A 27,437-nucleotide genomic window follows, 5' to 3' on the forward strand; every position below is an offset into this window, starting at 1 on the left:
TCCCTTGATTGATCCATATGGATCATGCAATACACAGATGTTCCTCATACCTCACACCATAATTATCGGGCTTGACGGACGTTCCAGACCATGGTCTAAGACAGGACGAACAAATATCAAGCAAGCTAGGTTTACACAGTCTCTGCCCAAAGTAAGCGCGAGTGAATATATATAGACCCAGTCAGAGATAGAGATACTATTCGATATGGTTAACCAAGATTGAACCTAAGTCTTACGATTACAATAGGCTAGTTATATAGAGTTTACATTCACTCCTTCGACATTAACTACTTACGCCGGATATAAGAAAGAGATCGAAAGCCCATCTAATGAAAAAATGGCTCCTACAAAGGGCGAGAGTTTCAACCATCTTAATAGAAGAGCATATATTACAAGGCACCAGGTGATCAGACGGACTATAGTAAGTCAGAGAAAACAGGTCTACAGTAGTGATGACAGCATTTGTTTCTAAACCCGTGCCATAGAGTGTCAAATCCTTAGGCTTGGGTTTTACCTTCGGGTCTTTTCACGACGAGGGATCACGATCGGTCATGAAGAACCTACCCTGGTTGAAGATGGCTTTCGTCTCACTCCAGCCAGGAGTCGCCAAATCAGTAATTATGTGTAGGTGGAAGCTTCTTGAGAATATCGACCTACTAGTGAACCAAAATGACTCGTAAAGATCACTTCCGTTGAGAGGAGTTTATTAGGTGAAATCCGGGACCGAAACTTCGTTGAACTTCCAGTGACGAGCAACAGCATGACAAACGTCGGAATCTCGTGGATAAGTGAGAGAAAAGAGAGAACATAGATACAAACAAGCACGAGGTGTGATAACTTGTCGTTTTAGATCCTTTGCACTCTACAGACTGTTCATGAACACTCGTGTATCCCTTTACCAGGGGGTTTCTAATCCTGATAGATCGAGATTTCAACAGTACCCACCAGATCTTTGTGCTGACTAGACGTCTTTCTAGATAATGATTACTGGCATATACGACTTGAAGATAAGATACTAGATATTTAGGTGATCTGACCACCTTGCGTCGCGTATAGCAATTCAAGGAAGTCTGTGAGTGCCAGCATCTACTGGAGATATAGGGCGTAATACCAGCAATAAACGGAATTAGCGAGTTGTTCGCTTCTGCAAACGCTCTTGGATCTTTTCTCTTCTATTCAATGCAATCGGCTTATAGTCCGGCTAGATTCGACGGTTCTTATCCGTCATGAGGTCTCGTACGAATGATCACTGTCGTTATTTGAGCACGTAGCACCAAGACCGAGCAGTCTACAAGATAGGCCTACACAAGACTAGTATCTTGTCATGCAAAACACAGTCCTTTATTGACATGAGTCTGTGGTCCTAGAGAGTTCTACGTCTTGGAAAAATGCGAGGTAAGAAAGGAGTCTAGGCTGAGTAATTAACCAGCCATTGTCCAGGAGGTGAAACTGCTCGTAGTTGAACTTTCGAATCTATTCATGACTCCCATCTAGCATGCTAGTTCTATCAGCCAGATAATAAATAAACTGTGGTGACGGTTGACTGACTCTGAAAACTGGATGGATATGCATCATGAGAGTTGTTTCATGCAAAACCTCATCAACACCAAACACTCCCGCCAGCTTTTGGATATCAAAATCAACGCCAAAGGATCTAGAGGGGCTTTACATCACTAATTCGCGCCTATAATACTTACCAAGCGTTCTTTACAGAAGTGAGAATGCTCAACAGGATGCAAGAAGACCGGTTCGAAACTGTAGCCAAACTCGGCCCCTTTCGCCTCCTACAACCACTCCCATCACGAATATGCGGCGACTCTCCCCTGTGGCCGGCATCTGGCTAATGACTCGCTGAAGACTACTAGCCAGCCCTTACAGATTGCGAAACGCGCAAGCTCTTCCATCGTATTCTCTCCTCTACTTGGAGAATTCCCGATCTGGCCTACCATCCAGATAGGTAACATCCCATTTTCGCATCCCCCCCCCCTCCCTTGCCACCACTTAGGAATAAGCGTCAACACCAGGACCGATTCGAGGCAAGGCCGTACCGAGCACTCGGGTTCGATCGTAGCATGATGCACGAGACTGACGTCGCTGCGTTGCAGAGGGCACCAGCGCACGAGCGGAGACATCGCCGTGAAGGGGAACAGCTTGCGGGAGCCGTGAGACATAGGGCTGCATCTAGCAGGCGCAGAGAGGCAGAGTTTTCGCGATTAACGACACACTATGGGCATCCTAACAGAGGTCTAACGTAGAAGAGGCACACGCTTCTGCTGCCGCCGCGGTCCAGGGGCGTACGGGAGTGGTTGGGGGGCAGCATAAGGCAGGCAGGCTATTAGGACCTAGTCTCCGTACTTCTGCGTGTCAATGAGTCGGGTTGCCAGCCACCGGCCTCGAACACCGGACGACTTTGCGGACTGGCCGGACATAGCCGAGGAGTAAGGATATCCGCCTGGCCGCTAAAGTTTCAAGATGGTAACAGATATCGATTTTTTTTTTTGGTTTTTGGCAAGGCGCGAGCGGGTGCGAATAGGCTCACCTACTATGCATAGAATGTATCACGGCCATCATGTCCGGAGACTAAGACTATGGGATGCGGCTTGGAGGCGGCTCCCCGAAGCTGCGAAAGCTGCAAGCCAAACGTGATGGAGAGACTCGCTACTGTACGGATCTCCCAGGAACCGCAGTCTACTCGAATGACTTACATGTCGCTAAGGCAATTAGCATGCGCAGTGCGATATGATGATGGCTGCTGACGCAGCCCAGCCCCTGGGGCCCATTCGGACTATTGTTAGTGGCAGACTAATACAAGTGACGAGAGGGCTTGCGGGCTTGTAGCGGGGGCAAATATGGCATTCGGCCGAACGAGCAGATAGTGCCTCACACCCAAACGGCACAGCAAACCTACCTAGCGGGCCTACCTAGGTAGGTAGTAGGAATTACATGCAGTATACAGAGTCGAACAAGAGAGAACCGGACCCCGAGGCTCGCAAATGCAGACATGAGAAACACCGCCGAGAGCAGCGAGCTGTGTGGTGTGAGCAAGAGGGGCGGATTGACAGTGATCGACATCCAAGTCAGGGGGTTGCGGCGCCAGACGTCTCTGGCACCTGGGTCACCAAGAGGCAGCCCCATTGCTGAAGCTGGTTGGATGCTGACGCCACTGCCTGCTTACACGAGCCATTGCTCTTACACTCTCCCTTTCATCGTGGTTGAGGAGATGTGATCGCAAAATGGCCTCCCCCCACAGGTGGCTGTCACCTGCTCTGCTTTCCCGCGACTCAATTGTTTGTCGATGACCTCCTTGTCTCAGCCGACTTGCTCATCTTCGTCGACGGTGACATACATGCAGTACACATTGAAGGCTCGATGAATCGGAGGCCGCGGGGAGTAAACGGAGCGAGAGAGAGGTACCTCGTTTCGGCATCATGTACACGACGCCATCCTCAAATTCCTTCCCATACATATCTCCTACCTGCAGATGCTAGATCTCGATCCTCCACCATCATTCGTCCGGGGCATCCTTCCGGTATTCCTTGAGGGGCAGCCCCAAATGCAGATTGGGCCTTTCTCAGGCCACAGGTCATCACACTTCAGAGCGGTGTCGATAGACCACCATTACTTCATCACTGCCAGCATTTTTATGTGTCTCGACAAACCCTCAAAGATGGAAAGCAAGAATCAGGAGACGAGAAGGCTTATTCTATGCATCTTGCGGCTGAAGCTGGGCTCTTCTCATGTCTTTCCTGCCTTTGTGGCTGGAGAGACATCTGCGTCAATGTGGGACCGTGGTGGTTATCCGTAGAAACCGTGGGTCTACCCTCACCAGGACACAGGAGATGGCATTGAGATGGTAGGTCGGCTTCATGACTCCGGCGATCTCTGGCAACCTGCACATGAGATCTAAGCGAATGAAGGCAGGGACGTTTCATCTCGAGACTCTCAAAATAGGACCATGGCTGTCGTGTGCCAGATTGCCGTCGATCGTGGCATGGGCCCATCGCCGTTGGAGGTTACTTCACTTTGCTAGCTGCTGTAGTGATGTGTAGGTCGGCACTGAAGCGGCCGTCGAGGACCCCGGTCAATAGATCTGTGGTAGTATGAAGTTAATCTGACAGGACCAGCTCAGTGGAGCCCGGCCTCCAGTCGTGCTGACCTCGCACCCCTGGCACACCTGTGAATTAGGAGGAGGGGCAGCTGAACGAGCACACAGGGCTAAATATGATATATGACAGAAAACCTCTGGTTCTCAAGGATGCTACACCATGAGAATCTTTTGCTTGGGATTCTCAGAAGCGAGTCTAGCGCTGCAATTCACTTTGATTACTGAAAGTGCCCAATGACACTTAAGGCCCAACACGCAAGGGGTCCGCAAGGTGTTTAAGGCCTCCAGGGAAAGATGATAGATGACGAGAGTCTGTCGAGCAGGTTTGGCAATCTCATCCTTCGTTTCATCAGCTCGATTGCCTCACAAAGTGTTCCTGGCTTGCATACACAATATGGACAGGCGCTGAGCCGGAGAGTTTACTCCCCTTGTCATCGAGTTAGCCATTCTAGACTTTCATATTGCCGTGTGTCTCATCGCCACGATTGTCTCCCAAGCACACGGCAATGGGCATGTGGCTGTTTGATAGAACCGCACCGATGTAATGTGTTTTTAGAGAGACAGACGCTCTATACAGTAGTCTTGAAATGAATGATGCAGAAATGCAGGTCCATTGATCCGAAGCATCGATTTGACCAGGGATTTTGGGTGACGAGGCACCTCGCGAGGCACACCTGCTTCGCGATAGGTTCGATTACCGGACGCCTCGCAAATGAAAGTGCGTATCTGATCTGCACCTAACACGCATGGGAAATATGACAGAATACCATTTCTGAGCTCGATTCATGCGGCAGAGAACGAACACCGGGATCTGGGGTTGAAAGGGGCTTCCTCGGGCTACAGGACGCTTTCGCTCTTGCTTTCGCTCTCCCAGCCTCTTCCCTCGGGTCCGAAGATTGTGTGGCTGAGATCTTGTAGACTAGTCTAGCAGCCAGGACATCAGAAATTTGCACATATGGTGACCAAAAAATCCATCTGGCTACGATACTCCTCAAGTCTAGTACCACAGTTGTCGGGGTAATACCGCCAAGGGCACTAGGAAAGCACATGATACTAATTCTCTCGAGGGAAATCGGCGAACGGGGGTCATCGGGGGCATCTTGGTGTGCGGTAACAGGCGCTTCAGCGCGTCAAGCCCTTGTGAAACTGGCCTTGAGGCTTTGCGGTGTAGGTCTTTCAGCGCACTTGTTTTGTAGTGTCTATGGATCGCCCATCTTGATGCCCTTTTGCACCTGGTCTCTGCGCTAGGAGGACGCGGAGAATATTTTACTGGCACGGGAGTGCACCCTGCCCCACGACACCGTCCAGGATACTCCACTGCAATCGCTTTGCGAGATGGGTTCCTCTTATGCTCGTTCCCTTCTGGCTGTTAGCTTCGCTACGAAAGCAGGGGAATACGGGCAGTATGATTGCGACCACCCAATCAATTTCGCGCGAGGTTCCGTTTTGCGGCGGGCTTTTTCAAGTGGTCCCTATTCGGCTGTCTCTGCGCTGGGTCCAGCAGTCGGCGAACCTAAACTCTCTCTCATGGTGCTTTCCTTCTCGACGGCGGGACGGATCGTCGCCGAGCCGGCTTGTACGATGCGGGCCGGGGCCGCAGGCCATGACTCGTGACGGTATGGCATAAGGAGAGACAGTGTCAATATAGTTCATCTTCAGCCTTGAGGCCGTCTTCGATTACCTTGACCGGATTCTGCATCGCTGCAGAAGACGTTGCGTTGTGCATTCGCGCATCCTTGCGAATGAGGCATTATCAGCCATTCATGGGAAAATAGCCTGCGTGGCGAGCCTACACATTTTGCACATAGAGTTTATGGTAGATTGGCGTCATGTCGTGAGATCCTTGGGTCGATGGAAAAAGGAAACTGATGTGCTGTACTGGCAAGGATGAATAGGACACCGTCAAACAGCGCTGGGGCAGGTGGGCAGACCTATGGGAAACAAATTAAGGTGTGATTGGTTGTGTGGACTCTATCAGCTTGGGCTGGCGAGCGAGGTTGTTAGGCCCTGTACCCCCCACGCCGACCTCTGTTACTAATAGATGGTGTTGCAATGACCAGCTGCTTTTATAATAGAGGGTTCTCCCTATACTGTTCTGGGAGACACCTGACCATCACACATCGTCGACGGCTACCCGGCAAGGTGGGACGATAGCCAGATTTGTTACCGCTGTTGCCGTCAAGGGCCGCCCGAATAGTGGTGTTATCGGCATTGCAGACTTGGAAATGGTGGGTGGACAACGAAGAGGCCACTGGATGACGGCATGCAGAATGCGGGCCGGTAGCTGCTGATGGGCATGGCAGCCAGGAAACTCTCAAAATGCCAATAGGTTGTCTCTCGCTTTGTAGCAGAAGCAAAGAGTGACAAACGGCCACGTGCTGGTGATGTATACCTGCTTCGGTGACGGGAGCGGGATAGCCCTCATCCGGGGGAGTAATATAAGCGAGGCCGGGATGGCTCCCTCAACGACAAGTCCAAGCCGGTTGCATAGTTGCAATGGCATATACTGCCCTGGTGATGATCTTGATTATAGCGCGGCGTGTTTCGACTTGGGCTGCCGCGTTTGGATGGCTGGCCGTTCTCGCTATTCAACAAACAAAATGAGGGTGTGGGTGGTGGTGGTAGTCCGTTTTTGCCTCACTCGCGGACGTCGTAATGCTTGCTTGCTTGCTACAGCAGTCAGAGTAATTTCCTACGGGTGTACTGCGTAGTAGCTGCCCGCCCGGGCTGGGCAGTTGGGGGCATGTACATGTGGTGCGAAGCATGTTCCTGGTTGCAAATCACCATGGTGCCCAATGAGATGGAGCGGACCGGGGGATCGCCCTTCAACCAAAGCACTGGGAATGACCACCGCCAGGGTTTGGGATGCCGACAAGGGCTATCCTGCAGTGCTCTAGTCCTGATCGAGCAGCAGCAGGCGGCGGCTTGTCCTTAGCATCTCCTGCTAGCGCCATCTGGGGTATCATTTTATCCGCTGACCCCTTGGCGTGAGGACAGCTGCCATGCTGTCATTCGCGAGAAAAGAACGCCCAATCTGCGCCAACCGACCCGTGGGTAAGGTTCAGCGAGACGCAGCTATCCAGACTGTTGTGGTGTGGCTTTGACACGACAGACCATATCAGCATACATGGTACGCGCAACACCCAGACAGCCAGCCAGTTCATCGATGCTGTGTCGTGTTAAGTGCTGGACCTCGCAAGACCTGTTTTGTTGGCACGTTGAATCGCAGTCCTTGGCCTGTTGATTTGACATCTGTGCGCCATCCATTGGTGGCTGTCGAACTCAGGTTGCACCCGCGACGTATGCATTGGCAGACTGGTGGTACCGAGTTGCTTTTTCATAGGGACCTACAGATAGCAGAAATGTCTGCTTGCAGGCCCAGCCATCTGCCGGTAAGGCGTGAACCCCTCGTTTGCTACCCTCGTGGCTTGCGCATAGTTCACGCAGGCAGAGACAAACAGCCCTGCGAGATCCTAGCTTGCATGGTGAGAGTCTAGATCTGGGTATCGCAAGATGTTCTGTGTAACTTGGACCGTTCGGCTGCCTTCTTGGCCGATTCAGTACTGGACATAACAAGTTGTGTCTCTTCACAGTTTGCAGTCATTGGTTTTAGTAGGAAGCTCCTTATTTTGTGCTGAGCATGGTTGTTACAGATTCTAGCCGTTCGGTACTAAAATGAGCAATGGTTCGCACTGTCTCGTACCTGCTCTTTGCATACCTGCAATGTGCACCGCCTGGCTGGTTTGACATGATCAAGCTTGTGTGGTGATAATGCCCGTAATCCTGTTGCACAAGATGAGCTGTCATGCTCAACCGACAGGACGCTCAGACGTCCGGGTAAGCACATAGGTACCAGTGTGGTGGGAATTGACCACCCCAAAAAGGATGCGCCACCATTGCATGCGACTCGGAGGTCAAACACGCCATCTTACTCTATTATGATGGAGATTTCTGGCTAATGCGTGATGTGCCGATTTGTACCAATTTGAGCAAATCCTGAAGAAACAGTCTCTGGACTTGTTCCAGCAGTGGCTGGCTGTATCTGTAACCTGCCAGTTGCCATCGGCATTAACATGTGTGATAGTCGTTTCTTAGGCTTCTACCCGGTCGGTAGGAGAAGAGGCAGCAATGTTTGAGGACAAGATTTAGTAGCACTTGAGAGTGAAGTGTCGTAAGAAGTCCGATAATCATCGGGATGATGCTAAGATGAACAGAATCCCTAATAGTTTAAGGATTCCTAGACAACCGACCCCTACTGAAAGTTGACAGGTCATATCCGGAGGCACGGCTGGAAGCCGGAAACTGGAACTGGACTTGGTGTCCCTGCAAGTGCAGTGTGTGTGTGTGTGTGTGCGCAGAAACCAATATTTTACAGGGTAGGGGAGTTGGCGGAAGCAGAAAGCCTTTTCCTAGTGCAGTAGACCGATGCGGGATAATCATTGGCGACAAATCAGGTAATTGCTCTTATGTCGGTCCCCATCTCAATTGTAGCCTCATGTTCCATGCACTTCATGACTTCGCTTTCTTCACTGACCAGCAGACCCTCGTAAAGCAAGACCCGCCCAAGTCAAAAATTTCTGAAACTGCATCGCTGTTGGTTAACAACCTCTCGTGCAGTGTGAAGGGTGTCGACGACGCAAGCAACTGTTGGCTGCGATCAAATCTCGTCTGCGGAGTTAAGGAGACCAGAGAGTTGAATGTCACCTTGCCCGGGAAGATCTGACTTAAGCGTGCTAAACGATGATTGGCATCGCAGCAGCACAAGCCTCATTCGGGACGCCGTTGTGTCCAACCTGGACCGGGAACATATGGCTGGCTGACTGGTTGTTTCTTTGTTGCTATTCGTCTGGTTTGCGCCTTGAAGCCCGCACGGCATACAATCTGGGGAAGTAATCACGGGCTTTCCCGTTTTGCGGGCTTCATCTTTGCACCGGCCTCGGATTCAGAGAGTGAACACTAGCCAGCCAGCGGAGCGGATCAGGAGCCGGGCGGATATCTAGGCTGACCTGAACAGGGACAGCGGGATCTCAGCTTTGTGGGGCACGCGTCACAGGGAACATCGTGGTGAATCCAAGGCAAGGAGTTTTTCGCCCGCCAAGGTACCCTAGCCTTAGAGGAATACCCCACCTTGCGCTGTCTCCAATCATCATGCCTTCGATTCGAGCAATCTAGCTTGATGGTTCTGATAATAGGAGAGGAGAAGTTGGAGATAAACCCATCATTGAGGCTTGTCGAAGACGGACGGTGGTACGGCCGCATGCTACCCCGCCATAGTCGGGTTGAGGTACTATGCATAACATGGTAGACGTTTTGCTGCCGGGTCTTGAGAGACCGGACCCTAAGAGCGAGTGTACTGGTATAGGTAGTATGTGTTCAAGGTCAGGTGGCTATCCGCTCTGAGTGGGTCGAGGCTTGAATAATCCTCAGCCAGAAATATGTTCTCTACGAACGCACGTCATATTGGGATATCGACCATCCAGCCCGCTGCTGTTCTGTCCTAATTGACAAGAGATGATGGCAACGAGGCACGTCGTGCCCCTTGCCTAGGGGTTCGGTGTGGTCTTAGCTGTGCCGCCCGGGGGATCATGTCGGCCAATGTTGGTGTAAGACATTGCGGCCGGTAGAGAGACGGGACACGATCAATGACGGCCGCGAGATAGCCCCAGCCACGAAGCCAGCTTTCGGCACTATCTTAGATGCAATCCTTTAAAAGTTGACTGGCTCAGTATTAAATGACATCAGGTTGCATTCAAATATTCCTAGGACTCGAGAAATGCGGATGTGTGCCAAAGCAGGCCGTCGCTTGACAGCGGTCCAAGAACGAATGGGGGCCGATGAGGATACAGGCAATGTGAAGAGACTTGCATTTGGTGGTTGAGCCAAGGTGATCCCACCATGAGTTCGGTATAATATCCCGTTGCCCAGGCGCACCTTGAAGCGACCGTGTTATAGATAGTGCGTTGTCTTTGGTGCGCCAGGATTGAGGCTTCCTGGTCAACCCGCGCGTTCTTGGATTTGATTGAACCAATCGTCAAATCCATGAACCCTGCCTTGGCGGAAAGAGATCGGGCGACCCCTGGTACTTCACTCCACCACACTTGAATAGCGTCCAGGACGGGACGAAACGATTGTGGCCGGCGGATCGTGTTAGCTAACAATTTTCTAAGACAGTCCCCGCAAAACATCTTTTCAGTGCGGTTTGCGAATGGCACATCAAGAGATTTGAATCGCCGGAGAGTCTCTGGGTGATTGAATTTGGTGGTGGCAACCTGTGTGTCTCACCGTAAGAGGCTCCAGATGCACACTGGCTGGACGGGAGAGTTCTCACTAGGCATCCAGCTCCGGATCCCCGGTTCCCCTCCATGTCCAAGCTAGAGACGCCGCGGACACATGCGCGACATGTTGCTGCTCCCACTTGTCCAGTCTGCTTGTGTCGACGGTATGCGAGATACCTTTGAAAGAAATGGCGTGCAATTGTGTGTATAATGGGATTTTTTGGCTAAAGAAGCATAACAGAGCCTCCATATCGGCTAGGATCCGGGCAAAGTCACATCCTCAAATTTTTCATCGAGGAGAATGACAATTGGCGAAGTAATTACAAGTGAAGTGACCAGTCTGCGGGGGTGAGAGTTCTGACTGGGTGTCATCACTTCGAGATCGCAAATTTACTGTGGTAGTCTGGCAGTCAGATGTTGTAGTCATGTGAAGTATGCTGGCAATATACGATTGCCACTAGGGATGTAGATTAGTTGGTCTCTGGGGCTTTGAAATGTGTCCACGGCTTTGCCCATGGCTTAGAGGAGATATGCTTGTGAGCCAAAGTCGCTTGCGACCTCATCATAGAGAAGACGAGTCAAACCGTCTACTTGGGACCTGCATTTGAGCGGAGGGTCGGCGATAAGTACTGATCCACGACACCTGAGAGTGGGCTGTGAATCGAGGTGGGCTGCATCCAGCAGCTCCACAGCAAGAAAATGGGGACATACGATCTCATGTCCTCGTACCTAGCCCACCGATCAGAGGCAATAGGAGGGGTATGAGGAGGGGAGCAGGAGTCCATCATTGTCGTGGTCGTTTGAGAAGTGACAAAATCGCTCGACATGCTGCTTACCAGGCGTTTGTCGCACTGACCGCAAAATGATGGAAATGTTGAATTGCTAGGTCGAGCTGGGTATGACTAAAGGGTGATGCTGCACGGGGCGAGTCATCTGGAGTGAGCCAATTTCGCCTTGGATGGCCAGGAGCCATCGACGAAATTGTGAGCTGGGCAGGGCGAGGCGTGGCGGAGAGGCGTTGCAACGAGTTGGCAACAATGACGGGGAGATTGAGGAGACAGGGAAATCGTCACTTCTTCCTGGTCAGGTAAGAAAGATTGATATGGTGAGGTCAGAACCTATGTGAGATAGCTAAAGTAGGTATGTAGGTATTGCTTAGGACAGAGACGAGAGCTCGCCTGTCGCAACTGCCTGACCCATCTACGTAGCACCTGCCTACCTACCTTAAAGCAATGGAAAGGACTTCCTAGGTAATTATCTCGCGATTGGGGACACATGAGGTAGGCGTGACCCAATGGACAGCAGGTCAGTGATGGCTCCTGCCAGGACGGGAGGGCAATGGGTGTGGGTGCAAGTGGACAGTCGGACTGATAAAATGACGTCTGGGGGGTGTGCCGAAGAAAACACCTAAGGCAACCCGGCAGCAAAGTGCAGTGCCAATGCCGCCGGGCACGTCCCAAATCCCAATCCAGCAGCCACGACACAACCCCGGGACCAGCAGGGAGCCCCTGGCTTCGGCACCCCTCCTGTCGGGAAATGGCTGCACTTCCGTGGGTGTACCACATGTACCTAGATATATACATTTACCTGGGTACAAGGGCAACAAAAAGTATCCCACACACCCTGCCCGAGCCTGCCAGCCTGCCAGCCTGCCTCCACTTCGCAAGCCTTCTCTTGTCTTGTCAAGCTCCTCTGCTTGCACTAGCGTCAAGCCGCCCATGCCCTAAAACCCTTGTCGTTCTCCCGTTCAACTGCCACACCTCTCTGAAATGCTCCATCTGCCACTGTCTACTCGGCCTCGAATGTGCGGGAAGCCCGTTGACGTCTCAGCGGCAATGGGGCCTGCCAGGTCTTCGCTAGGTCTGGACTCGACAGTGCACGGCGATCCGTACAAGGGGAGACCGCCGTGCTGGGAGAGGAACTCTCCGGCACCTGACTGATACGCGAATGAAGACTTAGCAAGACCTACACGCAAGTAGGACCTGCCCTGGCCTGCTCGGGGATCGCAAGAGAACACGACGATGCTAATGCTCAATGGTCCTGGAAAACGACGCTCACCGTGATCTAGGCGCTGGGCAGCACGCACCCGATCTTTGGACCATGAAAATGGCTCAGTCGACAAAGAGCTGGGGGCTGCTTCTGGCTCTGCTCGGGAATAATCTCGCGTTTCTCAGTCTTTCTGATGAGCATACCCACTGCCTAGAGGATCGGGTCTTTCCTGGGGCTGCCAACCTGCCAACCTGCTGCATAGGATACTATTCCCCCCTCTTCTCCGTGTCTCATCTGGTCTGCTCGTCATAACTTGAAAGGGGCTTGCCGGGTGGGCTGTCTGATATGTCACTCGTCCTACCCTGGCCAGCCTGAATGAAGCCCTCGTCCTCGCCTCATACAAGCTCAGCTCTGAGAGGCGCCGGGGGTCCCACACACCCCTCTCCTAACATACCCTCCCCCCTCCCGCCCAGCAGCCAGGTAGGAACCCCCCGGTCTTGTCTTGCGAGTTAGCTGGAAGTTGGCTGGTGGGGGTTGAGATGAGAAAACAAGCCCGTATCCGCATGTACCTACGCCCAAGAGCCACTAGGTACCTACCTACCTACCCTAGACTGCGGCAGCCATTGTGGATGAAGTGCTATCACCCTCGTCGAAAGCCCATGAACGAACAAGATCTCCCAAGCTGCATGGCTTCCCAAGTTGGCGGATGTAGCTAGACTAGATTTGAACCCTGAACGCACGTCTCGCCTGTCTGCCAGCTCCAAGTATTGATATACGTCCCATATCCCGTCCTAGATCTCGTCCTACCTGCTCTTCAACTCGTCTATTAGTCGAACACACAGCCAAACATATATGTCCAACCTGACTGCATAACAAACACTACTCTTCTTTACCTCCTCCCTTTTCTTTTATATACCGGCGGACTTTTGCTTTACTATACTATATTACTGCTCACTCATCCTCCTCCTTTCTCCTTGTTTGTGCAGCGGACCATAAACCATCTAGGTCGTTGAAGCACGAAACACCAAAGTTAATACACCTTCGGCGCGGGAATCGTTCCCGCCAGCACTCCTACGACACAACGACTTATAGACGAGAACAGTCTTGCTCACGGAGCAAGACTGCCGAATACCGCAAACCTGGCTCTCACTGCTCAACCACCAGCGACCCCTAACTGGGGCCGCTGGTCACAGCACCATCCGAGCTCTGACTATATTCTGATGGATACCTCCGGGATGATGCAGTACGATTCTCGGTCTCTGAACTCTGGTCCTCTTCAGCGTCCTGTCATGGGATCTCCTCAATATGTGATGGGAAATGCCTATAGTGCTGCCCCTATGACAACGATGGCTGCTCCTTCATACGACCCGCAGCCAGCGTTTGGATACGGGAATTACGCACCATCTTCACCTGCTGTTGCCCCTTCATTCAAACAGCAGTTCTCAGACAGGCCAACACCTCGCGTGATGCCTTCTGCTCCCGAGCTGGATCGCGGTCTGGCCTACCCCAGAGACTGTCCTACTCATGAGCAGAGCCGAAGCCCATCTCTTAAGAGCGAGCCTATATCTGCAGTCAAGAGTCGCAACAACTCCATCACGACGCCTAAGACCGTCAAAGCCAACGTCTCCGTCAAGAGCCCCAACGAAGCGACCTTCTCCACTGACATTGATATTCTTATGAAGGCGATCCAGGCCAAGAAAGAGCAAGATGATCATGCCAGAACTGAGAGGACCCCGTCTCCTCAGTCAGACAACGAGATGTCCCAGGTACGACTATTGCACATCTGCTTTGTATCATCAACTAACACCACTACAGCAGGATGGAAAGCAGGGCCAAAAGCGTTATCGGTGTGACTTCGACGACTGCGGTTACAGCGCGGACCAGAAGACTCATCTTGACATTCATTGGCGTACACATACTGGTGAAAAGCCATATGTAAGTAGACCTTCTTTTGAATTAGCCTCACGCTGATCTGGTTAGATATGCAAGTATCCTGGCTGCAACTCCAAGTTCACCCAACATGGCAATTTGAAGGTAAAGGAGTCTACCACGGAGCTCTATTGTTGACACACGATTTCTGACCTTGGATAGACCCATGAGAATCGTCATACAGGTCACAAGCCATACCCATGCCCTGAATGTGGCAAAAAGTTCGCACAACGAGGGAATGTGAGGGCACATCTCCACACACACTCGCAGACGAAGCCATTCTGCTGCATTCTTGACAACTGCTACAAGCGTTTCACTCAACGAGGCAATCTCAAGGTAAGTTTGATAAGCTTTGGACTTTGTCTATCATGACCACTATTCGTACAACTACAACCGAATTCAAAGGGACTCTTGATTAATGCTTTGGCAGCAACACCAAAACAAGTTCCATGAGTCCACTGTCAAGAAACTTGCAGCTAAATTTGCTACTATGGAAAATCCCGAGAATTTGAGCAAGGCCGATCAAGAACTCTGGCAATACTTTGCGGATCTCTACAAGAACAGCAACAAGGGAATCAAGGGTCGCGGCAAGAACAGGAACGTCGGCCCTGTTGCACGAATTTCACCCGTTATCCCCAACAGCGGGATTTCTCCCCAATATCCAGTGCAGCAACACCACCACGCCCAAATGCCTCCTCCAACGCACCATCATGGTCTGAGCCACCCCGCTGCTTACAGCATGAGCCGAGGAGCCCCAGGACTCAACATCATGGTTGGGCCCGATGGTTTGCCTGCACACCGTGATGCTCACGGCTACGAGATGTATGATGATACAGACAGCATCAACGGCAGTGGCACCGCTTCGACCATGAGTGGAACGATGTACGATGAAGACCATGGCCGTCCGGATCTTGGCTTCAACGACCGGATGTACTAATGGTCAGATATGACAAACAGAACAACAGAATACGACGACTGAGCAGAAGACATGGTCTTCTACATTGTTTATAACCTCCTGCTATCCAGAAAGGGGAATGAGCGACTTTTTTATTTTTATTTTTGAATCAACGACTTATAGAGCTGATGAATAACTGGTGGACGGCAAGGGAAACGACACGCCCTGTCATCCTTCCAGGGATGATACCCACTTCCTTTGGATATTTTGCCTGATATATGATTAACGAAAAAAGGGGCAAGGTGGTGACTACAATATTCATGGGAGTGGAAATCGTGTCGATTTCAACATCGAAAAGTTTTAAGCAGTATCGTCTACGGACTCACTGCATGTGTCGGATACTAGATCTGACCGGGGCGGTTACGTGTCGCTGCATTTATTGGAATGGTATCATGACCAAGCGAAAGGACTGCTACCAGGTGGTGGCTGGTCTATTGTTTTTCTGGGATTGGCTGTCTGAACACTCTTCTACCGTTGTGGTGCTTTTTCTCGTCTCCTACTTTACTCCTCACGATATCTATATCCCCCTATGTGTTTCATTTGCCAAAAAAAGGTTATATACCAATCAAGCCTGGACGGCATCGATCTTTGAGAGCTCTTTACAATTTTGTGTATTGTGCTGTCTAGTGCCCTTCAAAAGCACGCCGGTCACTACTGCTTGTTTCATGTTTTGGCTTTCTTAATCACGTCTTTTTTTACGTTTTATGATTTATAAGATATACTTATCCCCCCTTTTCACGTTCGCTTTGGGAGGACGCGCGGACCAACACCAAAAAGGAGAGGCGAAGAGCTTTGGGCGGCAAATCTGGACTACTGTTTCGACCTAGTCTCGGCGGTGCCTCCCTATCTGGCTTGTATTCGCAAGAGAGGGTGGCGGTTCTGTTGTACTTGCTTGAGGGAGAAAAAAAGTGTTTTGATTTGATATGGAGCGAGCCCGGAGGCAGGCGAAGTCGCGGGAGTCGCAGGGGAGCATACTGGGGCGACATCATCAGGGTGATGAATACATACTGGGAGGCAGAGGATTGAACTGGATTGCATTCTTCAGGGATACTAGTCCCTCGAACAGCATCTTGCGCACCGGAGTTGGAACAATGCATCTGAAGGACGGGATTTAGCGAGCATGATCGGGCAGCATTTCTAGATGACGCCCCAAAGGGTTCCCATTTGGCTAGGTAGTAGTTACTTTTCCCCAGCGTTATTTTCTCTCTCTCTCTTAGGCCTTGATAATCAAACGTCATTGTCTTGCCATGCTTCGCGGACGCCGAGATCCCATTTTCGTGACTTGTACCTGCTTCCCCCTTGACCCGCTCGACCAAATTGGAAGTCGGCATGCACCGCGTTCCCCCATACGCGGCTGTGCCCAAACGCAGGCCGCGGCGGCCCAGCAGGCGATGCCATTGAAACAGGCCCAGTAGCCTTATCAAGCAGCTGCTTGCAACCCTGGAGGTCACTTGATGGGATGCGCGGGTAGGGGCCGGGAATATTGTCAGAAATACCTCATAGGCCCAGGCGAGGCCAAACTTCAGGCCCTGGCTGAAACCGGTCAAAAGGCGTACCCGAGCAGATTAGCACTCGGTGTGCGCGGCGACTATGTGCCACCTAGCCGCACTTTGGAGGAGGGATGGAGGCATTGGGAGACGTGAACTCGAGAGCAGCGAGCAGCGACACGCACATGGGGGGAAGTTGGGGGTACATTTTTTGATAATGCCAAGGATCTGTACAAAGCTTTTTGCGTTTGCCCACCCCCCTGAAGGTACGTATCGAGAAATCCCGCACTACTTCTCCCACTGGCCACAGCGCTCATCGCCTGCCTGCGCTCAATTCGCTCGAGATGGCCAGCCAATTGCAGCGATTGCCTCACGTGGGCGTCGGCAGGGGCCGCCCAAGAGCCTTGCCTGGCCACAGACCTCTTGTTCGCGGCCACACACAACGGGGACGAGATGCCGCATGCAACCATGCTCGCTGGGTTGGAATCGCAGCTGTGAAGCTGCAGGACCGTACCGTACCCCCCCTTTACCCTCGCTCACCGCCCCACGTTAGGCCTGGGTACTTTTGTATTGATCGACCAGATGACGACGGGCACATCCTTTCAAGGTCTCCTGCACGTTTTCACCGCCGTGCTGTACTGCAAAGTATTGCCCTTCCACCGCTAGATGCAGCTCGCATCGGACAAAAGGCCAGCCCATCGATGCGCTGCACTGCACTGCGTTGCGTGGAGTGCTAACCAGACTCGCCAGAACATGCAGGCCACCTGGTCGGATCGCCCATCTCCAGATGGACTGTTGAGTTGACGGCAAGGATCCCCGGGCTGACACACAGATGCTAGAGAAAGAATGACCAAGATAAAGACCATGCGGATAATATGGGGTAAGCCCGCATGCCTGACAAGCTGGCCAGCGCATCCCGCCACGACTCAGGCAGGCCAAGGCGCACACACGCTCACACGTACAGACACACCGGTTTATGACATGTGGGTGAAGTTGTAATGGGGAAGTCAATGCTTGCCGTTGATGCCAAAGATACGTACCGCGCCATGTGGCGGTCTCAGAGACTTCCGGACATCGTAATCATGGGATCTTAGAAAGGTAGGAAACTTGGAAAGCGCATGCCGTGCTCCGCGGGATGCACGATGCTTGTCACGCTGAGGACGAAGCATCAACATCGCCCTGCCTAGCTATACGAGTGACTTTCGCTCTGCTGAAAGAACCCGAGGAAGAGGAGGCTGCAAAGCCGTTGAATGGTTAGGGTAGGGTAACGCAAGGACCTAGCTGATAAGCTAGCCCCCATGTAGTGTTGAGACAAAGAGTATGTTGTCACCGCTCTGGATCTCGTACGACTCCTCGCCCTCAAGTTCCCAGTCCGCATCGTTGATAAGGACAAGGATACCAGGACGTCTGGACGACAGGTGTTAGCCTCGCATGCAACAATATATCTCCGAGGGAGTGTAATTATTAGAGTCGCTGTGGTGGGCTGTGATAATGCTTTCCACAAGATAACACTTACAGATGCTTATCAAGAACGAAAAGCTCTTTTCTCTTATCCGTAATGGTATATTGGCAAAGATAGTCGATCAGATAGGCGATATCCACCGGCGTGCCATCTGCTTTGGTTGCCGGTATTCCGATTGAGTGTTTTCGCTTATCAGAGAAAAGCATCTCAAGCCCACCCCTTAGTTAGAGAAAGTTAGCACTATTTCGAGTTCTTTGGGAGAGACGTACTCTTCACTCGTGAAAATAAGAGGGAGCGGGTGAGGGGAGGAGACACCATATGGTGGTGGGGAGACTCACGAGAACTCGACCACAATGGGCAATTTTGGTGTATCTAGAGGCACCTGCCCATTGTCATTGTTCGTTGCCATCTTGAGAAGTTATATGCTGCCCAAAGTTAAGCTTTTCTCAGAGGTCAACAGTCTTGCCTTCGAAGAGTAACGAAATGCAGTAACAGGCGACTAGAGGCTGGTGGACGTCGAATTTAGAAACAATTAGACACGGAACAAGACTAAGATGCCCGTACAGTGCGAGGTCATCACGTGTAGCGGCAGGTGGAAAATTCTTAGGCAGAATCTCGACTTCGAGAAAACTTCCACTTTGGAACCTTTTGACCAATCAGAAATCACCTAAAATCGAGTTGCTCATCGATCAATAAGACTTGAAGGTTGGAATAACTCCATTAAATTAACAGCGCAAGAATGCACCTTTCCGGCAGGTGACCATAACATGGAAGATGCCAAGGTAGAAACTGAATACCTTTCCATCGGTGCCAACCGGCAGACGGCTGTGGCTGACTGGAGCACTGACGGGGTGGTCGCTTTCGGTGCCGACACCAACATTGCCCTTTGGCGACCTGATGTAAGAACTATCGAATCTTTGCAATATACATTCCAGTCTCGGCCGTGGGTGCTGACCTGTGTTTTAGAACTCTACTCCAAAGGGTATCATAGGACTACTCAGCGGACATCAAAATGTCGTCAAGGCTGTGAAGTTTATACCCAGACAGCAAGATGACGAGTCATCATTTCTGGTCACTGGCGGCGATGATCAGTGCCTTAAGCTGTGGATGCTGAGTCCGCAGGCTGATACCGCAACTTGTGTCCAGACGGTACAAGAGCACGCCGCACCAATCAACTGCATAGCAGTATTAGGGCTGGAGAATGGTAGATGTTTGGTTGCCTCAGGGGCGGCGGATGCGAGCATCAAGGTGTGGTCATTCGACGGCGAGGCAATGCGCTTGCTTCAGTCAATTATAACCACGCCAAAGTATTTCCCTCTCACCCTAGCACTGTGCCTCCTCGGCGAAGGAGAGGGCTACATGTTAGCATCTGGTGGCACAAAAGACATCGTTCAAATCTTCACCGCCCCGGCTCGGGATGAGAAGATCGAGTTCAAGCTTCAAGCAACGCTTTCCGGTCACGAGGCATGGATACGCTCACTTGACTTCACCCGAGAGAAGCACAGTCCAGATAGCGATCTTCTGCTGGCCTCAGCCAGCCAGGACAAGTACGTCAGATTATGGAGGATACATAGAGGGACTGAGTTGCCTGCACAAGCAGCGACTGCCTCGGACCCATCCTTGGGCGCATACTTACCCGGAAAATCACCCTCAAATAAAGCATACCGCATGAAGGTGGGCGAGGTACATTACTCTATTACATTTGAGGCGCTCCTCTTTGGCCACGAAGACTGGATCTACAGCGCTAAATGGCATTTTGGCGCAGAAGGCAAGCTTCAGCTCATGTCTACGTCCGCAGACAACTCCCTTGCAATATGGGAAGCCGAACCAACGTCAGGGATCTGGATAACAAGCGCAAGACTAGGTGAAATCAGCAGAGAGAAGGGTGCAACGACTGCCACGGGTAGCATAGGCGGCTTTTGGACGGGTCTATGGTCGCCAAACGGAACAAGTCTTGTCACACTAGGACGGACAGGAAGCTGGAGGCGATGGGATTACGACACAGCAGAAGGTCGATGGGTCCAAGGATTGGGAGTCACAGGACATGTCAGGGCAGTTACTGGTGTGTCATGGTCGAGGAATGGAGACTATCTCCTCTCGACGAGCTCCGACCAAACCACGAGGTTGCACGCACAGTGGAAAGCCACGTCAACGTGGCATGAGATGTCTCGGCCGCAGATCCACGGCTATGACCTGAACTGTATAGACTCACTCGGGGCGTCACAGTTCGTGTCCGGCGCAGATGAGAAACTCATGCGTGTGTTCGGCGAGCCTAAGACCGTGGCTAACTTGCTCAACCGCTTAGGTGGGATTGGGAGCGATGCTCAGACTCAGATTGAAGCTATGCCTGACGCTGCCAACATGCCCGTTCTAGGTCTTTCAAACAAGGCCGTTGACGCCGTCGACGATGACCAAGACATGGCACCCGTGAACCCTGAGAAGGACCACAATGCAGTTGACCCGGCCACGGTTGTCCGCAAGTCAGCCCTTGATATGGATCACCCTCCCTTCGAGGACAGCCTTTCACGAGACACGCTATGGCCTGAAATTGAGAAGTTATACGGCCATGGCTACGAGATATCGTGTCTAGCAGTCAGCCATGATGGTAAGTTGATTGCTAGTGCATGCAAAGCCAGCTCAATCAATCACGCCGTTATCCGACTCTTCGAAACCGAGCGATGGACGGAGATCAGACCACCCCTGACGGCCCATTCCCTAACCACCACACGGCTTCGCTTCTCTTCTGACGACCAGTACTTGCTTAGTGTTGGCCGAGATCGACAGTGGGTTGTATTCGAGAGAGATGCCGGAGATGCGAAAAAGTACGACTTAGCACAGGCGGATCCCAAGGGCCACTCGAGAATGATTCTCGATGCTGCCTGGGCTCCAGGCGAAGAACAGAGGGCGTTTGCAACTGCCGGTCGAGACAAGCAGGTGAAGATATGGGCGAGAAAAGACGGCCAAGAGGGATCGAAGTTTTCTCTGGCAACCACAATCAAAGAGCAACACCCAGTTACGGCAGTAGACTTCCTACAACAGAGTACCAAGACAGACAAGTTGGTACTTGCTCTAGGAACCGAAGCCGGAAAGATCTCAATCTGCATACTGAAGCAGACTGATTTGTCCCTAGAAGCAACAGTCTCCATCAAAACCGAGTAAGTACCCTCACCCCAAAGCTTCGACTAGCTTTTCTGACGTTTAATGTAAAAAGACTCGCCCTCCCGAAAGCCGTTTTGCAACTGGCCTGGAGGCCAGTAACCACCGATGGCGATTACGGAGAGAGCGCCTTAGCTATAGCTGGAGAAGATGGCTCGCTCAGGATATACCAGATCAAGGGGCTATAGATAGTCCAAATTCAACGGGCTACGGTCGCAAAAGACCAGACGTTTCTGAAAGCTCGATGCGAGCTACAATTAGAATTACTAAGTACCCTCTCGGAGGCATTCTATCTGCGCAACCTATCCAGGTGCTGCATTATCCTTACAACGCCAGTGTCAAACCCAGTCGAGAGACTCCGCCATGCATATTAAGTGACATATACCATCATCCTCAGAGGCATTGCTCCCATACGTCTTGCTCTCACAGAGGTTCATCCATAGATGCCCTTGGTGCTCTGCTACCTAAACACAAACATTGATCTAGGCCCACCTCATAGCTCTCGCAGAACGCCCGCCACAGTCTCCTTCGCCGCAGCAACGGCTGTTGACGAGCTCACGCTTCCATGGTGGTGGACGAGCGTCTCGACCGCCTCTTTGGCGACCTCGACAACGTCGACATTCTCCCCGTTGATGTAGAACCACGCGCGTGTGACAATGAAGATAATGTGTTGCGGAAGGTAGAGGATCGCCGCAATCGTCGTCAGGCTGAAGAGGAGGAAAGTGATTGACCCTGGAGATGATTTGTTAGTGTTGAAGACCGGGACACTGTGGTGGTTATGTCTGTGTCGGGCCACCGGTACTAGGATCTCAACATACAGAATACGAATTTCTCCCACGGTGTGTACATGTACACTGAGAAGTTGAGTTCGGTCTGGTAGATCTTGAGCTTCAGCCATTTGCTGAACCTCTCAAAGGGCGAAGTAGAAGCCATCCTGATACGGCGCGATAGTGAGTAGTGAAGCGGTGTGTAGAGGCACTTCAGAAGGACGCTAGACACAGAATACGTGGCACGCTGTATAGTGCCAGGTTGCGATTCTCTTGATTTTAAGACGCAAGTGTAGCGATGCTGTTGTTTGAAGTCGAAGAAGTGGCGTTGGAAAGGAGTTGATGTTGAAGATGGAAATTAAGGACGGCCCCTGTAAATCAAGTCTTCCGCTACTTCCCATTGGTCAATCCCCACTGCCGTGCCGCGCCAGGATGACCGCCCATTTATCGATTAGGCGAGTCGCGACATCTTCCCACTTGGACAAAGGACCTAATCCTAGTCAAGATTGACCAACTTTCGCTGTTCCGCCCAGAAAGTATGGCGATGGTTACTGAGCTATGCTGCGGACACTGGGTATAGCATCACGAAGCGCTCATAGCCTTCTCCGCCGGCCCATCGTCGCAGTCGCGCTCCCCGGTGTTGCACCATTCACCGGCACCGCAGTAGCGCGGAAGGTTCAGTACCCGCCCCGGCCAAAGCCTCCCCCGGACTCGGAAATCCATGAGTCCTTTCTTAAAGGCAGCGGTCCGGGAGGTCAGAAGATTGTATGCACCTAGCCAAATGATCCTTCTCTTCTCGAGCATGTTCTGACATCAGTAAATCACAGAATAAGACCAATTCGGCCGTCCAGCTAAAGCACATTCCCACGGGTATTGTCGTCAAGTGCCAGGAAACGAGATCCCGCGATCAGAACCGCAAACTTGCCAGGCAACATCTGGCCGACAAGCTCGATGACTTGCAGAATGGCGAGAACAGTCGGTCTGCCGTTATTGCCCGCATCAAGTCGAGGAGAAAGGCTAGCGCGACTAAGAAGAGCAGACGAAAGCATCGTCAGCTTGGAGAGGACGGCGACGAAGATGGACCTGAAGGAGGAGTCCAAGCAGAGGAACTGCTAGAGACCCCTGAAGGTGACATAGAGCACGGAGTCGGCACAGAGCACAAGGCTGGCTTGAAGAAGTAGCTTTAATACCTGGCCAATCGACAATGATTGCGACAAACGCAACGAGTCACAGTAGTCACATATATAATGCAGATGGTAACCTCTCCGTTTAACTGACTTGACTCTAGACAACTCTCACGTAGCAACCACTACGAAAAAGGCTACTCATCCTCATGATTTAGACGGTGAAAACAAAAAGTGAACTTGGATGATCAACCTCAATTGTACTTGTCCACCCCCCCTGCGCGCACCTACAAGAAGACAAAGGCCATCATATTTCCCCTTCGGAGAAGAAAGGACGCCGCCCAACTCTCAACCGTGACCAAAACTTTTCGTAAATATGAGACTCGTGTGTGATACATGCGCAACGCGAGAGGCTCTGCATCTTGGCTGATCTCCTCAGAACTGGCGTGAGCTCGTGATAGCCGTGAGGCAGGGGATTGTCGCTGGGGAGAGCTGTTCCGACTGTTAATTAAATGTTACGACACATCCGCAGAGAGCTTTGCCTTACTTTAGAAGCACTTGCGGTGAACGATCGAAGGACCGCTCTCGTCGTACTCCTGCTTGGAGATCCACATCTGCTGGAAGGTGGAGAGGGAGGCCAGAATAGAACCACCGATCCAGACGGAGTACTTTCGCTCGGGAGGAGCAATGATCTTGACCTTCATGGATGAGGGAGCAAGAGCAGTGATCTCCTTCTGCATACGGTCGGAGAGACCAGGGTACATGGTAGTACCACCAGACTAGCAAAATCATTAGCAAGCTGCCAGCCACGAATCCTCCAGTGTAACTTACCATGACAATGTTGCCGTACAGATCCTTTCGGACATCGACATCGCACTTCATGATGGAGTTGAAGGTGGTGACGTGGATACCGCCGCTCTCAAGACCCAGGACAGAGGGCTGGAACAGGGCCTCGGGGGCACGGAAACGCTCGTTGCCGATGGTGATGACCTGACCGTCAGGAAGCTCATAGGACTTCTCCAAGCTGGAGCTCTGAGCGGCGGTCTGGATCTCCTGCTCGAAGTCGAGGGCGACGTAGCAGAGCTTCTCCTTGATGTCACGGACGATTTCTCGCTCGGCAGTGGTGGAGAAGGTGTAGCCACGCTCAGCCAGGATCTTCATCAAGTAGTCGGTCAAGTCACGACCAGCCATATCGACACGGGCAATGGCGTGAGGAAGGGCGAAACCCTCGTAGATGGGGACAACGTGGGTGACACCATCACCAGAGTCGAGCACGATACCGGTGGTACGACCGGAGGCGTACAGGGACAGGACAGCCTGGATGGAGACGTAGAAGGCAGGGGCGTTGAATGTCTCGAAGACAATCTGGGTCATCTTCTCACGGTTGGACTTGGGGTTGATGGGGGCCTCGGTCAGCAGAACAGGGTGCTCCTCGGGAGCAACACGCAGCTCGTTGTAGAAGGTGTGATGCCAGATCTTCTCCATATCATCCCAGTTGGTGACGACACCGTGCTCGATGGGGTATCGGAGCGTCAGGATACCACGCTTGGACTGCGCCTCATCACCGACATAGGAGTCCTTCTGGCCCATACCAATCATGATACTAAAGCGTTCATCAGCGAAAGCTCAAGCGATAAGGCGGGACAAGGATCTTACCCATGATGACGGGGGCGACCGACAATGGAGGCTGTTTGAGGGATTAGTTGTGGCGGTTTCTAAGCCCACGAGACTTCCTCTGGAGAAGTTCTCGGGCGATTGTATGCATATGCGGGGCCACTTACGGAAAACGGCTCGGGGAGCATCATCACCGGCGAAACCGGCCTTGCACATACCCGAACTATCATCGAGTTAGATACATGGAAACGAATTGAATGACCGCCTCTGATGGCGTCGGGGTGAGAAAGGCAAAAAAGGGGATTTGACCGTCTCGAGGAGTCGACGATCGAAGATGTCGGTGAGACAGAGCGGGGGAGCTTACCCATTGTCGATAACGAGGGCAGCAACTTCTTCTGCAAGCGCAATCGATGTCAGCGACTGTTTCTTTGATGGCGAACGATGCGAGAAGGCATCTGCTGGATGGAAAGGAGCTCGGAGTGGGACGGCTTACCCTCCATGGTGACGGATTAGGCGGGTGCTGAGAGAAAAGGGCCTGTCAAGATAATGTCAAAAATGAGATCTTAAAGAAGCTGAAACGGAGCTCGCGCGATGCCCAGATCGACGAAGCGAAGACTGCGAAAAGGATGAAGTCGAAGACGACGGGAGATTTGGGGATGCGGGAGATAAGGAAAGGGGAGGTGGAATTTACTTGAGAGATGATGGTGGTGGTGGTGGTGGTGGTCCTTGGGGTTTGGTTTGGTTTGGTTTAGGTTACGTTGGTGGTTGAGGTGAGAGGCAGATGTGGGCGGGCGAGGGTGCGCAGGGGGAAGGAAGTAGCAGCAGTAAACTAGCAAGCAGCAGCAGCACCACCACTGGAGCAGGTTCCCCACTAACCAGCCAATACCAAGCAGGAAAGACCAGGGTGGAGGAGGAGGAAGGTTGATGCGGGCACACACTCTACGAGACCTATCTACCTGGCTATACCTACTTAGTCTACTCTACACACACCGCAAAGGAGGAGGACGACGTATGTCACATCACAGCACAGCACAGCACAACCAAACCGACGGGCAAACTTGTGGGCGGCGCTAGAGTGGGCTTTGCTTGGCTTGGCCCCAAACTTGATGGTGGCTTTTCTGGTGCGGCGAGACGGCCGATACTGGCAGAAACCGCGGATTACCGCGCCGCTTTAACGCGTATTCCAAGAGGCTGGTCCGCCACTGCTCTCACGCGCAATCGCCTCAAATCCCCTGGAACTACGTTCCTCAACGAAAAGAAAATCAGATGGCTGGCGATGATTCAAGGCCCTCAGTCTGCGCAAGATGGGAGTAGGGGTTAGGCAGTCGGGTTCCGGGGCAGTTGTTGGATCCCCTCCTTCGACTCTGGCATTCGAAGCTGCGGCAGTACCATGCCTCCATGCCCTTTTCGCGGCCGGTCATCAAACGTCCCGGTCACAGATGGGATCGCTCGGTATCACAAGGCTCATACTAAGAAGCAGCCTGCAGCGATACAGCATGATGAAACAGGTATTAACATTCTTATCTCTACTAGACCGTATGCGCCAGCGGCTAGTACGGTGTCTCTACCTCGCTTTCGGACCGCTCACGATACTCGCAGTCTGCGGGCTAGTCTCAGCTGCAGGTGGCCGCACAGTCCGAGTTTCCTGCATGACACAGTTCGTTCAATACGCCCGCGATAAGCTGCCGTTCAAGCTGCATCAGGTTGATATCCTACCTACCTACAGGCAGGGTTGCGAGGCTGACGTACTGCTTTTCAGACACCAACAGTCGTCCACAGGATGGCCAAGCAGGCACCATCTTTTTGAGGTGGTCAAGCTTTGTCTCCTAGGCGCGCGGATTGCGTATGCATCGACCCGCAATAAGCCGCCTTTCGCCCCCCGGACAGGTACTACTAGTAACACAGTCCCTATTTGCATAGAGAGCCCGCTACTGTCAGAATTGCCTACCCTATACCCAGCCTCCATTCCGCCGGCTGGAGTGAGTACGCCATGTATGTTGAGGCTGATTTCGCCGTTAGGAAGTAGACTTAACGGTGCGGCCAGCCACGTAAAGATATGCGTCTGCTCGGTGGCTTGGCTTAATAGATCTTTGCTACAGATCCGTCACTTTACCACCGAGATCTGGCTTTTTGTTTTGTAGGAAATGGCCCATTGGCAAATTGTAAGTACGTTATCTCATACTGAAATATCAAGATCAAGACCGCGTCCCCTGCTTAGGTGCCGCTGTCATCTGAACCAGGGAGGACGATAACTTTTAAGCACCTACCTTTTCATCTTATGCTTGTTCCCTTAGGGCGGCGACGAGGGGCACAGCCATGGTGGGGTACTGACGGCGGGGTCCAGAGCCTCTGTCATATCTTCAGCTCATGTTAGAGGAAAGAGACCCTATACATGTCATCGATTCTCGCAGGTGAAATGAAAGGTTAAAGCATCATCAATCACACAGTTCGAAATGAACTATGCTCAGCAAATGCGAGATGCTGTACCCGGACCCTTTGACGGCTTATTAAGGTAAGCGGCACATCCCGGCCGACCAGCAATGAGCTGCACCCTTCTAGGCGCTAAGCCTATTC

The 27,437-nt window shown here is 52.1% G+C and overlaps 6 protein-coding genes across 6 annotated transcripts; 3 read left to right on the forward strand and 3 right to left on the reverse strand.

The window, feature by feature from the left end:
• Positions 1-13,835: 13,835 nt before the first annotated feature.
• UCRPA7_7855 (putative c2h2 transcription factor protein) lies at positions 13,836-15,235 on the forward strand (the record flags this gene model as incomplete). Its single annotated transcript, XM_007920377.1, has 4 exons — positions 13,836-14,135; positions 14,185-14,304; positions 14,569-14,634; positions 14,729-15,235. The coding sequence occupies 4 exons, from the start codon at positions 13,836-13,838 to the stop codon at positions 15,233-15,235; spliced, it is 993 nt and encodes a 330-aa protein (XP_007918568.1).
• Positions 15,236-18,029: 2,794 nt separating this feature from the next.
• On the reverse strand, positions 18,030-18,611 carry UCRPA7_7856 (putative ubiquitin related modifier 1 protein; the record flags this gene model as incomplete). Its single annotated transcript, XM_007920378.1, has 3 exons — positions 18,030-18,147; positions 18,257-18,421; positions 18,541-18,611. 3 exons carry the CDS (start codon positions 18,609-18,611, stop codon positions 18,030-18,032), a joined length of 354 nt encoding a protein of 117 aa, XP_007918569.1.
• Positions 18,612-20,545: 1,934 nt separating this feature from the next.
• On the forward strand, positions 20,546-21,546 carry UCRPA7_7857 (putative wd domain-containing protein; the record flags this gene model as incomplete). Its single annotated transcript, XM_007920379.1, has 2 exons — positions 20,546-21,357; positions 21,414-21,546. 2 exons carry the CDS (start codon positions 20,546-20,548, stop codon positions 21,544-21,546), a joined length of 945 nt encoding a protein of 314 aa, XP_007918570.1.
• A 305-nt stretch (positions 21,547-21,851) lies between these two features.
• On the reverse strand, positions 21,852-22,291 carry UCRPA7_7858 (hypothetical protein; the record flags this gene model as incomplete). Its single annotated transcript, XM_007920380.1, has 2 exons — positions 21,852-22,090; positions 22,177-22,291. 2 exons carry the CDS (start codon positions 22,289-22,291, stop codon positions 21,852-21,854), a joined length of 354 nt encoding a protein of 117 aa, XP_007918571.1.
• Positions 22,292-22,846: 555 nt separating this feature from the next.
• UCRPA7_7859 (putative peptidyl-trna hydrolase domain-containing protein) lies at positions 22,847-23,306 on the forward strand (the record flags this gene model as incomplete). Its single annotated transcript, XM_007920381.1, has 2 exons — positions 22,847-22,879; positions 22,953-23,306. 2 exons carry the CDS (start codon positions 22,847-22,849, stop codon positions 23,304-23,306), a joined length of 387 nt encoding a protein of 128 aa, XP_007918572.1.
• Positions 23,307-23,797: 491 nt separating this feature from the next.
• On the reverse strand, positions 23,798-25,363 carry UCRPA7_7860 (putative actin protein; the record flags this gene model as incomplete). Its single annotated transcript, XM_007920382.1, has 6 exons — positions 23,798-24,028; positions 24,081-24,852; positions 24,906-24,936; positions 25,031-25,086; positions 25,228-25,258; positions 25,357-25,363. The coding sequence occupies 6 exons, from the start codon at positions 25,361-25,363 to the stop codon at positions 23,798-23,800; spliced, it is 1,128 nt and encodes a 375-aa protein (XP_007918573.1).
• Positions 25,364-27,437: the final 2,074 nt, after the last annotated feature.

Source organism: Phaeoacremonium minimum, assembly GCF_000392275.1.
Source record: "Phaeoacremonium minimum UCRPA7 unplaced genomic scaffold PA7_03_scaffold_558, whole genome shotgun sequence".
Lineage (NCBI taxonomy): Eukaryota > Fungi > Ascomycota > Sordariomycetes > Togniniales > Togniniaceae > Phaeoacremonium > Phaeoacremonium minimum.